Consider the following 17,177-nt stretch of genomic DNA (forward strand, 5'->3'; position numbering starts at 1 on the left):
AACTTTCCCCCTACTGGTGGCTTTTATTTCCAGAGTGGCGTGTATACAGTACAGGGAAAGAGAAACAGAGCTCTGGAGGACTCTCTTTCCTTCGGGTCCAAACAAAGGGGCAAGAAAGAAGTGTAGCTTGACTGCCAGTTTTCAGAGGACAGGGGCAGCGGAAGGGAGGCGGGAGGCGCTGCAGACAGAGGGTGGTCCTCGCTGGAGAAGCCGCCTGAACCAGCATCCTGACTCCCTACTCCGCGTGCCCCGGCAGGAGCCAGCCTCCGCCCCCGTCACCCCCTCCTCCAGCGTGCTGACCCCACGCAACGTGCTGTCCCCGTCCAAGCAGGCTGGACTCGGAGCTGGGGGCAGGATCGCAGCCACCGCGAGGCGGAACAGCAGTGGAGCTCACAGCACCAGCTGATTCCAAGGCCCCCCCCCACGCCCTCCCACTTCATCTCCGGTTGCCGCTGGGAGCCATAAGCGGTCAGGGGGCTCCGCAGGGTCCCTTCACTTCCCCCACGCCTCCCAAGGTCATCCGGTCTTCCAGCCCTTGATTTTGACAGCCAGTCTGGTGCTCCCATTCATGGGTTCCTGTCTGGCCTGCTGCTCGGTGAGGCTCCTGCAGGTTGCAAAACCGAGGGCTCTTCCGTCCCCGGTGCTGATCCCTTTCCTTAGGACCGTTGGATTCCGCAGGAGTTAGTAGGAGCAGTAAGTCGAGCGGCTGGCCAGAGCACTCTCTTGGCCTGAAAGCCCTTGACTAGCTTGGGTCGCGGGAGCCGATGGTGTGTGTTTCCAGGCTGCTGCCCCGGTGGCTTGAGGTCAGCTGTGGCACCTGGCGAGTGCCACAGACCAGGGGCATTTGGTTTTCCTGGCGAGCTGCTGCTTCAACACTTACCAGCACGCCTCTGCTTTGGAAGAATGCACGTCAGGGCCGCCAGATTTTTTTTTAATTTTAGAGAGCCTCTGAAAGTCCAGATTTTTATGTAAAAACATCTCTAGATTTCTTGGGGCGCCCGGGTGGCTCAGTCGGTTCAGCGTCCGACTTCGGCTCAGGTCACGATCTCGCGGTCTGTGGGTTCGAGCCCTGTGTCGGGCTGTGCGCTGACAGCTCGGAGCCCGGAGCCTGCTTCAGATTTGTGTCTCCCTGTCTCTCTCTCACTGCCCCTCCCCCGCTCATGCTCTCTCAAAAATGAATAATGTTAAAAACATTTTTTTTAAACATCTCCAGGCTTCTCAAAGTTGTCAACTCACTCAATTAAAAAACAAAACAAAACAAAACAAAAAACCAAACACACAAAAACCAAAACCTGAGCCGGACCAAGAAAGCACGGTGCCGGCTGCATTCACCTTGCCGACTTAGAGCCCAGTTTGCGCCCCTTCGCGGCCTGTGTGAATTTCAGGATAGAAGATAGAGTGACACGAGTAAAATCAAGCTTTCTCAGAGTACTAAATCTCGGCCCGCAGTGGGTTCTGAGAATTGGGACGGAAGTCTAAGCTGTTCCCTGCCCTGGTGGCCGTTGGGATCGAGGACTGTCATTATAATGTGCGCCTGGGGCTTTTCTCCTTAAGTCGCCTACTGCAGATAACGGGCAGCTCTCGTATCACCCGGGTTTTTATCTCCTTGCCCGCCATCCTCTGTTCATTCTACCTAGGTGGTGCCCACCTCCCTCCTCTCTGCTTGTCTGACTCCCTGTCCCCTCTCTCCTGGCTGCTGGCCCCAGACCTCAGAGGGCCTCTCTCGTGCTCTCCAGCCCGGCTGCCTGGCTGTGACTGCCCTCACTTGAGTAGTTACACCCGTGGTGTCCCAGCTCAGCACTGGGGGCCTGCCAGAGGGCCATCTCGCCGTGTCCCTCCGAGAAGCCCAGGGGAAGAGCCAACAGGAAAGCAGTGAGAGCCAGACCGGGGTCAGCCCAGAGCTCATCTCGCGTTCCAGAGATGCTGTGAGCAGCCCCGCGTGCAGCTGGGATTTGAAAAGAAACAGGTTCTTGTGGGGTGGGGTGACCCGGGCAAGGGGCGGGGAAGTGGTTGTCAGCGTGGGTCACGTTTGAAACTGCACAGCCGGTATTCAGCCCCGGTTCTGCCACTTAACTAAGCTGTGTGCTTTGGGGCAAGTCCACGTCTCAAGCTCTCCGTCTGTAAAGAGGGTTAATAACAGTACGTGCCAGATGCAGTTGTAATAATTATTAAACGAGTTAATACGTGTAAGAGCCCTTGAAGCCCTACGGATAGGAGGCGTGCGACAAATATTAGTCACCGTGATGGTGCTGATTATGGTGGTGGCCATGATGTTGGTGATCACTATTGTCGTTGGCTGAACACGGCCGGAAACGGGTTGAAGGGAAGCAGAAGGCAGGGGGATACAGAGCAGGGAAAGAGGGTCCACGCCCAGGTCTATCCAGTCTCTAGGACACCCTTCGCTCCTTCTCAGCTGGCCCAGCCTCAGGCTCTCTTCCCAAACTTAGCGTCCCAACCGGTGAGGCAAAACCCAAGAGCCCGTTGGTCCCCGGGGCGCAATGGATGAACACTGCGAATTCACCCGATCCTGAAACTGCCCGACAGGATGTCCTAGGAGGTTCACCAAGATCAGTTCCTTTTTGCTTCTGGAATTAAATGAGTTCCACCCGGAATTCCCGGGTGCTTTCACACTGCAGTCTAGGAACACACCCCGTGGGAGAGACGGTTCTCAAGAAAGTGGTCTGACAACAGCCTGGGCAGAATTGGAGGCTGTACCACTTAAAATCATATACCCGTCCAAGGGGAAAATTGCACTTAATTATTCACACAGTCATCTAGGCTGGCATATTGGTTCAGAAGCCGCACCAGCTGGGACAGTCCTCCTCCACCCTCCCCGCCCCTCCCCTCGGCTCCTTGCCTGCCTGTCTGCGCTCTTCTAGTAACTTCCACAAAAGCCGCGTGTGCGTCAGTGTTCTCGTAGGTGGGTATTTTCCTGTTTCTGTCCGATGGGTCAAGCAGAATTACATACCCAACGGGGAAAGAGTGTGGCATTTCCAAGAGCAATTACTCTGCTGTTTTAAAAAACGTAGAAAATACTACCTTTTTTTTTTTCCTTCGGAATTTTGCTAATGCTGTTGCGGTCAGCTCACCGGGCCTCGGGTTATCCGGGCCCAGGGGCAAGTGTCACCGGGATGCACTCCACTGCCCTCTCCCTCCAGCCTCCTGTCCCCTCGGTGCCCCCTGGCCAGGCATTTCCACCATGCCCCTTCCTTCCCCGTGGTACAGGAGTGCTGAGCCGAGGCAGGAAGCAGCTAGAAGCAGCGAATCGGTTGGCAAGGTCTTGGGAGGTCACCAGAGCAGTGCTCCACGGACTCAGGGCACCAAACAAATGCTAGAGTCTCAGAACCAAGGGAGCTCCCCACCTGCCACCTTTGATAGAGGAGCTTAAGGTCGAAGGTGCAAACGCAGAAATATTTTTTTTAAAAAAAAAAACGTGAAACCTGGTGAGTGGGTTGCACTTGCCGAAGGCAGCACCCTCCAATCCACCTTTGCAGAGGGAAGCGTGGAGTGAGCCGGGCAGGATTTTAATAACGCATGGCATTTGGGGGCAAAGTGCGGACCGCAGAATGGACCACTTCCCTAGAATGTGAGGGGCAAAGGAGAAAGAGCTGACAGGTTTTATGTAGCTTAGGGCTAGCCCGTGACCTCCTTAAAACATATCACCTGCGGGGAAGGTGGCCTGACTTTTCTACTTCACGAGTGTGTCTGATACAAGGCCCCAGCGGGAGGATGTAGGGGCAGAACCTTCCGTGATTACCAGCTTCCAGTCTTGGAAGGGAAAGACCTCATTTTTAAGGTGTCCCATCAGGCCCCCACGGTCAGGCAAACACACGTGGCTTGTACAGAATGCAGGATTGCTCATCTGCAGTCAGGGCCACCACGACCTAGAGGGGTAAAGTCTACCCACACATCTAAAGCATAAGTCGGTTGGGGCGCCTGGATGGCTCAGTCAGTTGAGCGTCTGACTTCGACTCAGGTCGTGATCTCACGGTTCGTGGGTTTGAGCCCCGCGTCGGGCTCTGTGCTGACAGCCTGGAGCCTGCTTTGGATTCTGTGTCTCCCTCTCTCTCTGCCCCTCCCCTGCTCATGTTCTGTCTCTCTCTGTCTCTCAAAAATAAACGTTCAAAAAAAAAAGCATAAGGCAGAAAGCAAGCTCCAGAAGAGAGGGATGATTAAAGCCTGTGGAGGCTGGAAGACAAAGTGAGCTCATCTGGTTGAGGGCCAGTGGGGACTCTTGAAATTGGTAGGGGCAGTTGGGGCCAGTGGCAGGGACACTTAATTGGCCAGCAGCATCTGTTTCTCTTGGGAACTTACTAGAAATGCAGACTCAGACCCACTGTTGACCTGCTGTAACATCTGCATTTCCACGAGATCTCCAGGGGTTCGTACCCACCATAACCTTGGAGATCTGCTTCTCTGACTCCGTATCCTCTACCCTGGCTACACCGTAGAACTGCCTGGGCAATTCTGAAAAATAGGAATGTGCAAATGCCTAGTCTCTGTGCCCAAAGATTCTGGTTTCATTGGTCTGGGGCAAGACCTAAGCATCACCTAAGCATCGAGTCTTTTTTTGGGAACTTTCTGTGTGGTTCTTTTGTCCAGCAAACTTCGAGAACCGGAGTGGAGAGGGAGATGGGCAGGCGAGGGGAACATCTTGAGGGCTGTGGAGCGTGGGTGCATCTCAGGACCCACAGGTTCGAGCCCCACTGGCCCAGGTTAGCAGGCTGCAGGGACACATCCTCCCCACGCCAGGAGGGAGTGAGGAGCAGGTGCACTGAGGGGGGAGAGGCAGCTCTGACAGGGACACCTGGGCAGTGGCAGGGATGAGCCGAAACCCAAGATTTGCCTGGATTGCTGTGGTCCTCGAATTTGAGCATATATCCAGATCACCTGGAGGCCTTATTCATCAGCTGGACCCCACCCCGGCATTTCTGGTTGGCTCAAACTGGGGTAGGGCCATGAATTTGCATGGGAATTTGGTAGGCCCCGGGGACACGAGCTGTGGCATGGTGGACAAGTCACTTATACCTCCTTGCCCTCAGTTTCCTCATTGGTAAAATGTTTGATTTTGCAGATCATGGTTTTCCCAACTTTGGCAAATGTCAAAGGCCTCCATGTCTTGAGGCCAGATAATTCTAGCAAACCGCCCCCCCGCCCCACCCCGCCCCCTAGTTGTGACAACAAAAAAGTCTCCAGCCATGGCCAGATGTCCCCTGGGGAGGGGGGGGCAGGTGCAAAATCATCCCCCCCTCACCCACATTTGAGACCACTCATTTCGACATAGCTCTCCATGTTTGTTTTCTTTGGTGAGTGACAAATACAGCTTTTCTTACTCGGTGGAAACGTGTGTCGGAATTATTATTTCCAGAACAGAACAAAATTCCTCTGAAAGCTATGTATTTGATGAGGAGCCGTATGTGGCTGGCACGGTGTCCTTCTAGTAAAAGGAAGGCTGTTTGAGAAAGTGGCTATTAAGTGTATGTGCTTTGTCACCAAATTGCCTGGTTGGTAACTTGGGGTGCCCTGAGGTGCCCCACTTACCAACTGTTAGACACCTGGCAAATTTCTTTTTTTTTTCCTTGTAAAGTTTTATTTTTTAACCAATTTTAGACTTCTAGAAAAGTTGCAGAAATCGTGTAGAGGCCCCACGTATCCCTCCCCCACCTCCCGAAACTCGGCATCTTGCATATCTGTAGTACAGGTTCTTAACTGCTTCTGGCTGTTTCGTCATCTCTAAAACGAGGATATGCCCCCATCTCGTGCAGCTATTAAGAGGACTTAACAGGATAACTCATGTAAAATACTCAGAAAAGCGCCCGGTGCCTTCCAAGCGCTCAGAAAACGTCAGTTACTATTTTGTGGTTATTCTGCGTGGTTTTAAAATCTTTGAAAGCGGTTAAGTTTTTAGTGGAGAAACAGACCCCCGTGAGGGAGGAGTGTACCTGACCTACAGGTGCACAGTGTGTGGCTGCCTGTGTGCTCACCCCCACCTGGCTGGGCCCGGGGTTTAATCCATACGATCCCAGCCCACCTGCTTGCCTCTGCCCACCCCCCCCTCCCCCGACATCCTGAAGGACCTCTGGACTCTATCGGGGCCTCCTGGACCCTGACCGCTGCATTCCAAGGCTCATCCCGTGGACCTCGGTTGTTCCTAAGACGATGAGAAAATGCCAGGCAGGCAGTCTCCCGTCCTGTCCAGCGTGAGCCCAGCGAACAGAGCCTGCCACCAGCACTGATGCCCCAGCGTTAACTGCAGCCTTGAATCGGCTCAACGCTGTCCCTCAAGGGCGCCCCCTACAGATGCACGCCGCCCTCCCTCCAGCGCACCATAAAGTCTCACTGAGCGCCAGGTTCCTGGGCCTCCATGTTGCAGGAGGGAAGGCTGACTCAGACTGTCAGCAGAAAGGGCCCTAGGTCAGCCTCCGCCCAAAGGTGTCCGAGCCGTTGGTAAATAGCAATTGAACTCACTCCCCCGCCCCTTAGGATGGTGACTGTTCAGTGTATTTTATGGGGAGGACCGGGGCCAGAGAGAGCCCAGCCTTCACCACCCACGTAAGCCGCAGGGTGGCCGGGAGGCCGGAGGTCGTGTGCAAGGCTCTGGAGACCACCTCTGCCGCAAAGGCATCGACATTCCCTTTGCAGAAGAGAAGTTTCGGTCTCAAACTAATTGCCGCGAGCTCAAATGCGTGTGGCCTTCCGGGCCTCGCTTTGGGGAAGGAGCTGAATCCTAATTACGGAACTGTCACACGTTCCGGTGAGTGCCCATTCTTCCAGACACTGGAGAGAGCCTTGTTCTGCCACACACGGTCCGGTGGTTTCGTGTCTTTCCCCTTATTTAGGCTCCAGCTGTCTCTTTCATAAATGCTCAAGCTCGCTCTCTCTCTCTCTCTCTCTCTCTCTCTCTCTCTCTCCCGGACACACACACCTACCTGCAGCCCAATCTCCACAGAACCCTTGGCTATTCCAAACACCCCGAACGCGGCTGACAGGACGGGAGCTTGTTCAAAACCTTGCACTGGTCCCCCCGGCTTTTGGGTTTTGCTTTCGGGAGCCCCGACAAGCTGGAACTACCCAAGAGACATTCCGAGGGGCCCGCCTGAACAAGTGCGTCCCTCCTGCCTTCCCGCCTTCTGTCACTGATCATCTTTGCAAGCGCTCTTTCCAAGGCACCGGGTGTGAAAATGGTGATCTCCTTTCTGTCTCTCCTCCCGGGGCTGTAAGAATGATCTAGAATATAGAGCCAGCCAGCTCAAGCTTTAGCATATATCCCCACCATTTAAGAAAAAGTCTCATCTTTTTAGAAAGGCACGAATAGCCCCGGGGATGTAGCTCGAGCCTCGCTTTGGTTCTGGGGCTCCCTCCACTCCTCACCATCTACAGGGCACTCCGTCCCTGAAGGGGTGAGCTGTGTTCATGCCATCGGTTCTAGAGATGCAGTCTGAGGAGGTAAACCAGGCTGAGGACCACGACTGCGGTGACGATGGTCACCTTAACAGTTTCCATGTTAGCTGCTAGACTTTTTTTTTTAAATTTTTTTTTTTTTTTCAACGTTTATTTTTTTTGGGGACAGAGAGAGACAGAGCATGAACGGGGGAGGGGCAGAGAGAGAGGGAGACACAGAATCGGAAACAGGCTCCAGGCTCTGAGCCATCAGCCCAGAGCCCGACGCGGGGCTCGAACTCACGGACCGCGAGATCGCGAGATCGTGACCTGGCTGAAGTCGGACGCTCAACCGACTGCGCCACCCAGGCGCCCCAGCTGCTAGACTTTTAAAAAAGAAAAAAAAACTTTTATAAGTTTATTTTGAGAGAGACAGAGAGAGAGCAGGGGAGGCGAAGCCAGAGAGGGAGAGGAGAATCCCAATCGGGCTCCACGCTGTCAGTGCAGAGCCCGACGCGGGGCTGGAACCCACAGACCGTGAGATCGTGACCTGAGCGGAAACCCAGGGTCAGATGCTCAACCGACAGAGCCACACAGGCGCCCCGTTGACTGCTGCTTTTCAGCGTTTTCTGGATGCCACTCTCTTCAGGGGCTTTATTTCATTTAAACAAAGAACAAGCCCAGCCGGTAGGTACCAGTGCCCTCTCGATCACGCAGCGGCCACGAGCCCAGGCTCCAGAATCCACTCGCCTGGCTTCAGTCCGGGTGCCACCACCTTGGAGCGATGTCAGGTTGGGCAGACTGTTCCACTGCTCAGTGCTTGTGTTTCATCATCGAGAGACGGGGCTGGTGGCAGTGAAGTGCCCCCGCTCCCCGCCAGCAAAGGATCGTGGTGAAAAGCAAATGAATGAATACGGAAGTGCTCAGAACAACGCCTGGCCAGAGATGAGTGCTAGTGCATTTCCAGGGTAACTACAGGGAGGGTTAAACACCCGCTTGCTGTTCACTCTCAGCCGCTGTGTTGTAAATACAGAAACAGGCGGCCAGATTTCTTTTAGACAGGCACCCCGCGCCCACCAGCAGAGGGTCCAGGGTGCCGTCGCTTTGCCTGTCCTTCCACGAAGGGGGCCAGGGAGCAGGTGTCCGTGTTGGCTATGGACATGCTTCCCAGCCCTAGCTACCACTCCGCCCCTGGGACACACGGCAGAGGGACCTTTCTCCATTGACTCGTTCCCCAGGTAAAAAGCATCCAGGACGCGATCCGAGACAAGAAGCAGCGGTTCAGCTTCCTCGGGGAGGAGATCCACCTGAATCCTTCCGTGGGGATCTTCATCACCATGAACCCGGGCTACGCCGGCCGCACGGAGCTGCCGGAGAATCTCAAGGCTCTGTTCAGGTGAGCGTCCGCTCTGCCCCACATGAGGGCCCCCGGAGACAAGGGTCTCCTGGTTTTTTCCACTGAAAATGTAGGGCGTGTATATTAGAAGACATTTGGAACATCTAAAAAAGCTTATAAAACTACCTTTAGGGGTGCCTGCGTGGCTCAGTTGGTTAAGCATCTGACTCTTTGTTTCGGCTCAGGTGGTTCTGTGGGTTCAAACCCCACATCGGGCTCTGCGTTGACAGTGTGGAGCCTGCTTGGGATTCTCTCTCCCTCTCTCTCCCTTTCTCTCTGCCCCTCCTGCATGCGTGTGCGCATTCTCTCTCTCTCTCTCAAAATAAACTTTAAAAAAAAAAATGAAAAAACCTTTAATGCTACCATCAGTAAAATTATTTTTTGCTTAGCTGTATTTAAAATATGTGTATTTAAAAAATTTTTTTAATGTTTATTTTCGAGACAGGGGGAGACACAGCATGAGCAGGGGAGGGGCAGAGAGAGAGAGAGAGAGGGAGACGCGGAATCCGAAGCAGACTCCAGGCTCTGAGCTGTCAGCACAGAGCCCAACGGCAGGGCTCGAACTCACTGACTGTGAGATCATGACCTGAGCCGAAGTCAGACGCTCAACCAACTGAGCCACCCAGGCGCCCCAAAATATGCATATTTTAAAGTCATGGACTTGTGGTCCACACACGGTTTCTTTTTATAAGTTTAATTTTTTTTTTCATGTTTTATTTTATTTTTGAGAGCCAGGGAGCAGGGGAGGGACAGAGAGAGGAGACACAGAATCCGAAGCAGGCTCCAGGCTCTGAGCTGTCAGCACAGAGCCCCACATGGGGCTCGAACTCACGAACTGTGAGATCATGACCTGAGCTGAAGTCTGACATTTAACTGACTGAGTCACCCAGGCGCCCCCCCCCCCCCCACAGTTTCATACTGTTTTGTCTTTTTCGTTTCATACTCGATCGTAATCCTATCACAAATAACCTCTTCTGTTAGATGGTCTTAAGAAATCTCCTTTCGTGACTACACGTTATTCTATCAAGTGTGTGGTCCACAGTATAATTAAGTAACCCTCCATATTTAAACATTAGGACCTTATCTAGCACTTAAGACAAATTTATTCATAATGCTGTGATGTCCACCTATGTACCTAAGTGTTTTTTTCTGTATGTGTGATGATTTTCTTTGGCTAAGCTTCCCAGAAGTAGAATCACAGAGCTAACTGGGGAGGCACGTTTTTAAGGCTCCTGATGCACACTGACAAATGGCCTTCTAGAAAGAGCAGTGCGGAATTACACTCCTGGTAGCGGTGTGTGAGAACACATATCTTTTCCTTCGCCTTGGCCGCCCCCGGTGGATATTGTCATGCGTTTAAATCTTCTTTATTGTGATAAGAAAACGCAAATGCATTTTCTAGAAGGGGCTGGGGTCTCCATTCTTTTTCTCGGGAAAGCAAAGTCAGCCCAACAAAATAAAGAGGCCTCACGGCTTCTGATTTTCTGCCTACTGGACTGTTCCTAATGGAACATCACCAGGCCTGAACGGATGGCACAGAATAGGTCTGTTGTCTGTTTGCACCAAATTATGTATTAAATGCACTTGGGTTGCAAACAGTAACGGAGGTCAGGACTACTCTACGTTTCTTTTTCCCTGAGCGTAAAGGCAATATTTATCTATAGAAGAAAATTGGGGGGGGGGGGGTGGAGAAAATATTTATAGAAACAGTAAAAGGGACACCTGGGTGGCTCAGTCGGTTGAACATCCTGCTCTTGGTTTTGGCTCAGGTCATGATCTCATGGTGCGTGAGTTCGAGCCCCACGTTGGGCTCTGTGCTGATGGTGTGGAGCCTGCTTGGGATTCTCTCTCTTCTTTTTTTTTTTTTTTTTTTTTTTTAATTTTTTTTTTTCAACGTTTATTTATTTTTGGGACAGAGAGAGACAGAGCATGAACGGGGGAGGGGCAGAGAGAGAGGGAGACACAGAATCGGAAACAGGCTCCAGGCTCTGAGCTATCAGCCCAGAGCCCGACGCGGGGCTCGAACTCACGGACCGCGAGATCGTGACCTGGCTGAAGTCGGACGCTTAACCGACTGCGCCACCCAGGCGCCCCGGATTCTCTCTCTTCTTATCTCTCTGCCCCTCCCCTGTTCTCTCTTTCTCTCTCTCAAATTAAATAATTAAAAACTTAAAAAATAAGCGATAAATACAAACATCTGCTTTTACGCCTTGTTTTCAAAAAGCCTGTGAGGAAGACACTATTCGTGCCCCCCTTGTTCAGGGAGAAAACAGAGTCCGCAAAGGCCCAGGGTAGTAATCGTGATCACCGGGGTTAGCCAGTAGCCCTAGGAGCAAGCCGCAGAACTGGGGTTCTAACCCAGTCGGTCTGATTCCAGAACCTCGGCCCTCCCCATCTGAATGCTTTCACCCAGAGATCGTGTGACCCTTTGGCATTCCTCCTTCTGACCTTGGGTGGGCAGACTATATTCCTTTTTTGAACTTGGGATAAGACCCTGTACAAGTTGGTATCCTGCCTTCGTTAATTAATATTTTCCTGTGTCAGGGACGCCTGGGTGGCTTAGTCGGTTAAGCATCAGACTTCAGCTCAGGCATAATCTTCTGGTTTGTGGGTTCGAGCCCCACATCGGGCTCTGTGCTGACAGCTCAGAGCCTGGAGCCTGCTTCGGATTCTGTGTCTCCCTCCTCTCTGCCCTTCCCCCACTCACGCTCTGTCTGTCTCTCTCAAAAATAAACAAACATTAAAAAAATTTAAGAAAAATTTTTCCCGTACCATTAAATAGTTTTCCTTCTATAGCATTATTTTCCACAGCCGTGTTGCATGCTATTGTATGGATGCATGTTTAACCTTATTTCAGGTTGCAAAATATTTCAGGTTGAGAATCTGTTTGAATGCCATGAAAAATAATTTAAAGGAAAAATGTTCTTGAGCTATATGTTAGTGAAAATCTTATATCTGCATGGGGAAAATGCGATTAAAGAACTGTAAATGACCTTAGGCTCCTGGTATATACCTAATAAATTAACTTGAAAAATAAGTGATTTTGCAATCAAATGTTTCTAGAGCCAGGCAGGAAAAAAAATCAAAGTAAATCCTTACAGAAAGACAAAAATTCCCCTATATACCGTTTTGTGGCAAGATGGGGTTAATGGGTATTTACTTGAGACCTCGGCATTAGATACTTACATTTGTATGCACATAAGTACAGAATAGGCCCCGAGCGTCTAGGCTTGGAGGAGACGCACGTCTTGAAAATGAGATATAGGTTCTTGTAGACCCCAGGAGAGACCCGATTCTTCAACCGGAGTCCCTAATCTATTATAGGAACAACTAATCTAATAAATTACTAATTACCAAAGCTTTACTAATCTGTGCCTGTGGAAGGCTCACTGGACCCAGGTTACAACATGAGCTGTAGCCCCGATCCTGTCCCCACGTGCTACTATCACCCATCACCTTGGACAAGACAACTCACGTCCCATACCCTTCATCACTTCATCCCTAAGTTGGAAGTCTTAGACGAAACCATTGCTAAGGGCCAAGTGTTTATCCTCACAGATGCCTCTGTCCGTGATCCCAGCCAGTGTCTGTTGTCTTACCAGCACCTCCCCCCTCTGCCACCCTTCAGCCATGGTTAGGAAAACTATCTTGGCCCTCTGTCCCCTGTTCACAGGCCTTGCGCGATGGTGGTTCCAGACTTCGAGTTGATCTGTGAGATCATGCTGGTGGCAGAAGGATTCATTGAAGCACGGGTGTTGGCCAGAAAGTTCATCACCCTTTATCGGTTGTGCAAAGAGCTGCTCTCTAAACAGGTACTCTCTCTAGTGGCGCTGGACCACCAGTCACGTGTGATCGCCGCACCTCTGGACGGGGCTCGGGGCCGATGTCATAGGGAAACATTAGTCAATGTTTGGGCGTCAATGTGCCCATAAGCATAGTACGAGTTCTGCACACTTCCACAACAAAGATTCGTATTCACTTTCTTAGCGTTAAAAAAAAAATCTTATTCGGCCCCCAAACTTATTTTTTTTCACAGACTATTTAGCACCTCATCGACCACCCGTGTCCCGTGAGAAACACCTCAGTGGCCAACGAAACTCCCCTGGAGGGAACGGTCTCTACCCAGAGGGACACGAGATGGGGGAGAGGGTTGGGGAGATAGTGAGTCATCGAGCCCCATGTACCTCACCACTTGTCCTTAAATGTGGCTGCTGCCTAGGGCAGGCCCCCCCACAGGAATAGCACCTTAAAACATGCCGAAGGGGGCGCCTGGGTGGCCCATTTGGTTAAGTGTCTGACTCTTGGTTTCTGCGCAGGTCATGATCTCCCAGTTTTGTGGGTTTGAGCCCCATGTCAGGCTCTGTGCTGACCGCTCAGAGCCTGGAGACTGCTTGGCATTCTCTCTCTCCCTCTCTCCCTGCCCCTCCCCCGCTCGTGCCGTCTCTATCTCAAAATAAATAAACTTAAAAAAAAAATGCCGAAGGGGGCACCCGAGTGGTTCAGTCAGTTAAGTGTCCAACTCTTGATCTCAGCTTGGGTCTTGATCTCAGGGTCGTGAGTTCAGGTCCCATGTTGGGCTCTGCACGGGATGTGACGGAGAATCTCTTGGTGGCAGGGACAGCCAGTCAGGCTTCCTTGGGCTGTCCCCACTGAGTGTCTCCTCCGTCCAGGGGCTCACAGGGACCATCTTTGCTGCCACAGCACGGGGAACACCCGGCCCTGTGAAATCTGTCCAAGGTGGATTTCTTTAAAAACCTCTCCTGTTGCCTCATGCTTCCCAGGCCCCTTGGTCATTGCATTCTTTCCGTAGATTCCCCACCACCACTAACGTCCAGGCCAGCGACCGACATTCACAACTCTACCCTGAGCCTCTCTTGTGACCTCCAAACCCTCATATTCACTGGTTTCTGCCACAGGTCCCCACCCCACCCCAGCCCGCTTCCCCCACATTCCTTGCTTCACTACGCTAAACCGTCACTTACTTGCTTGCTGATTCTGGAACCCTGGGAGTCGTCCTCGGCATTTTCGTCTTCCACAGCCCTGCACCTAACCACGGACGAGCTGTTGTTCGTTGCCCACTCTGGCCCTCTCTCAAATCCATGTCGTTTTCTTTCTACCACCTTCAATCCAAGCCCCCCTGTCTCTTGCTTAAACTCTTGGAATTTCCTTTCTACTGGTTGCTACCAGTGATTGTTTTCAGTTGCTTTCCTCAGAGAGTTTGGAGGCCTCCAAGGTGTAGAGCTTGTGAGCTCAGCCTCCGCCATATCTAAGCCAACGTGGCTGCCTCCCGGATACCCTTCAGCTCTCTGAATGTACAAGGAGAAGCCAGGTGGGTCGGGAAGTGGTTCTGTTTGGTTTCTCCGACCCCTAGCCCCCGGGATGCTCTGGGTCTGCTTTGTCATCATCCGTGACCCTGACGTCCCGTGTCATTGGTCTTGCCCTGTGCCTCTGCCTTGGCCTCGGAAGTGACCCGCTGGTAATTGTGTGGACGCCAGCACGGGCACGTGGCGCTCTGCATCCCAGCGACTCTGGCCTGACCCGTGCCGCCTTCCCTCAGGACCACTATGACTGGGGCCTGCGGGCCATCAAGTCGGTGCTGGTGGTGGCGGGATCCCTGAAGCGAGGAGACCCTGACCGCCCCGAGGACCAGGTCCTGATGCGCTCCCTGAGAGACTTCAACATCCCCAAGATCGTGACCGATGATGTGCCAGTGTTCATGGGCCTGATTGGGGACCTCTTTCCTGCCCTGGATGTCCCTCGGAGGAGAGACCTCAACTTCGAAGCCTTGGTTCGGAAGGCCGTGGTGGAGCTGAAGCTCCAGGCCGAGGACAACTTTGTGCTCAAGGTACACGGTTCTCCCTCAAGGTACAAGGTTCTCCCTCCCAAGCTCTTCTTGTCGCTCAACGCTTTTCTTGGATGATGGGTCGTCCTCAATCCAAAGGGTTGCCTTAGATGTACAAATATGTATCTACCTAGTAGGAATTCGTTTCAAGAGCTCTTTACTGGGGCACCCACCGTGCGGAATGTGTGGTGGGGAACGCGAGGGAAGGACGGGGCCCCTGCCATCAGAAGGCTCACGATCCGGCAGAGGAACACGAGCCATTCCGCTGCTGCTTCACGTGTTATTTTCCCATGAGCTACTTCAGACGTGATTTCAGAGCAATGATGAAATTGGAAGTCATGCTGGTTCTTAGGCAGTTTTCCGAGCTTGTGAATGTTCTGAAGTGGTCAGGGGCAAGCTTTCTCACAATTAAAGGGAGAAAAACAAACAAACCCTGAGTGTGGCAGGCAGGATAATGTCTGCAGCCCAGTCCCCAGGATGTACGTTATGTTACATGGCAAGGGGAGATGGGGGCTGCAGGTGGAATGAAGGCTGCTAACGGGCTGACCTTAAGACGGGACGATGATCATGGGTTACCTAGGTGGCCCTATATAATCATGGTGGTCTTTAAGATTTATTTTAAGTTTATTTATTTTGAGAGAGAGAGAGAGATCGCACCCGTGGGGGAGGGGCAGAAAGAGAGAATCCCAAGCAGGTTCCGCGCTGTAGGCACACAACCCGATGCAGGGCTAGAACTCACCAACCGTGAGATCGTGATCTGAGCCGAAACCAAGAGTCGGACACTTGACCAACTGGACCACCCAAGTGCCCCATGACGGTGGTCGTTGTAAATGAAAGAGGGACACAGGAGGACGTGTCCATAGTTATCTCCATAACTCCATAGTTAAAATTCCACCAGCCATTACTGACTTTGAAGGTGGAGGAGGGGGCCATGCACCAGGAAATGCGGGAGGCGTCTAGATGCTGGAAAAGGCAAGGAATGGATGCTCCCATAGAAGGCCCCAGAAGGGACGGGCCCTGTCAACACCTTGTTGCCCCACTTTGTGAGACTCACTTTGGACTTCTTACCACCTAAGCTGTGAGATAATGACTTTGGGTTGTTTCAAGCCAATACTTTTGTGGTAATTTGTTAGAGCAGCAACAGAAAATGAGTCTGCTTACCAGTATGTATAGAGTTTCAGGGAAAAAAAATCTGAAACTTCAGGGAAAGTATAATAGGTTTCGAGGCCTTTGGAGCCATGGTGGTTTCTACTATTTTCTGGAGGATGCTCAGGACAGGTGAAGACATTTCTCTCCTTGCATTAAAACAGTGGATTAAAGGGGCGCCTGGGTGGCTCAGTTGGTTAAGCAGCCGACTTCGGCTCAGGTCATGATCTCGCGGACCGTGAGTTTGAGCCCCGTGTCGGGCTCTGTGTTGACAGCTCAGAGCCTGGAGCCTGTTTCAGATTCTGTGTCTCCCTCTCGCTGACCCTCCCCTGTTCATGGTCTGTCTCTCTCTGTCTCAAAAATAAATAAAACGTTAAAAAAAAATTAAAAAAAAAACAGTGGATTAAAGAGGCTCTGTCTAGAACAGATCTTTAATCATGATTAAAATGGTCTTTATTAGAAGTGAGTGTGCCCATGACCTACCTCTTGGAAAAGGAAGCACACAGGTACCCCAGTTGGGGCACCCGGCTGGCCCAGTCTGTGGAGCCTGGAACTCCTGATCACAGGGTTGCAAGTTCGAGCCCCACACTGGGCATAGAGATTACTTTTTAAAAATCCTATGAGGGGCGCCTGGGTGGCGCAGTTGGTTAAGCATCCGACTTCAGCCAGGTCACGATCTCGCGGTCCGTGAGTTCGAGCCCCGCGTCAGGCTCTGTGCTGATGGCTCAGAGCCTGGAGCCTGTTTCCGATTCTGTGTCTCCCTCTCTCTCTGCCCCTCCCCCGTTCATGCTCTGTCTCTCTCTGTCCCCCAAAAAATAAATAAACGTTGAAAAAAAAATTAAAAAAAAAAAAAATCCTATGAAAAAAAAAATAGGGGCACCTGGCTGGCTCAGTCAGAGGAGCGTTTGACTCTCGATCTTGAGGTCGGGAGTTCGAGCCTCATGTTGGGTGTAGAAATTTCTAAGAAAAGTTGCACAATAAACTGTAAACTGTGGCTTATAAATAAAATATATAAGTAATATAAAAACATTGAGAAAGATAGCGTGCAAGAGAGAAAAGATTGGCCAACATGAGGCAAGGAGCAAACGCTCTAGCGATTTAACTGTGCTAACATTTTTCTTAGGATTAGGATGCATTGTCAAAATTTTTCGGGCTTTGGATACAAAGTTCTGCACTTTTTAAAAAAATGTTTTAACATTTATTTACTTTTGAGAGACAGAGAGTACAAGCAGGGGAGGGGCAGAGAGAGAGAGAGGGAGACACAGAATCCGAAGCAGGCTCCAGGCTCTGAGCCATCAGCACAGAGCCCAACGCGGGGCTCGAACTCACAAACCATGAGATCATGACCTGAGCCAAAGTCGAATGCCCTCCCGACTGAGCCGCCCAGACTCCCCTCTAACTTCTGTCCCTTTT

At 51.7% G+C, this 17,177-nt stretch overlaps 1 protein-coding gene across 1 annotated transcript in view; it reads left to right on the plus strand.

Annotated features, from left to right (window-relative positions):
* DNAH9 (dynein axonemal heavy chain 9) overlaps nucleotides 1-17,177 on the plus strand; it is a 342,468-nt gene that overhangs the window by 121,003 nt on the left and 204,288 nt on the right. Inside the window, exons 29-31 of the mRNA XM_086686045.1 lie at nucleotides 8,619-8,776; nucleotides 12,450-12,588; nucleotides 14,334-14,621. Of these exons, the coding sequence (XP_086542171.1) occupies nucleotides 8,619-8,776; nucleotides 12,450-12,588; nucleotides 14,334-14,621 (585 nt within the window). The remainder of the gene's footprint in view (nucleotides 1-8,618; nucleotides 8,777-12,449; nucleotides 12,589-14,333; nucleotides 14,622-17,177) is intronic.

This window comes from Puma concolor, chromosome E1 (genome assembly GCF_028749965.1).
Source record: "Puma concolor isolate L17-30 chromosome E1, mPumCon1.1.hap2, whole genome shotgun sequence".
Classification (NCBI taxonomy): Eukaryota; Metazoa; Chordata; class Mammalia; order Carnivora; family Felidae; genus Puma; species Puma concolor.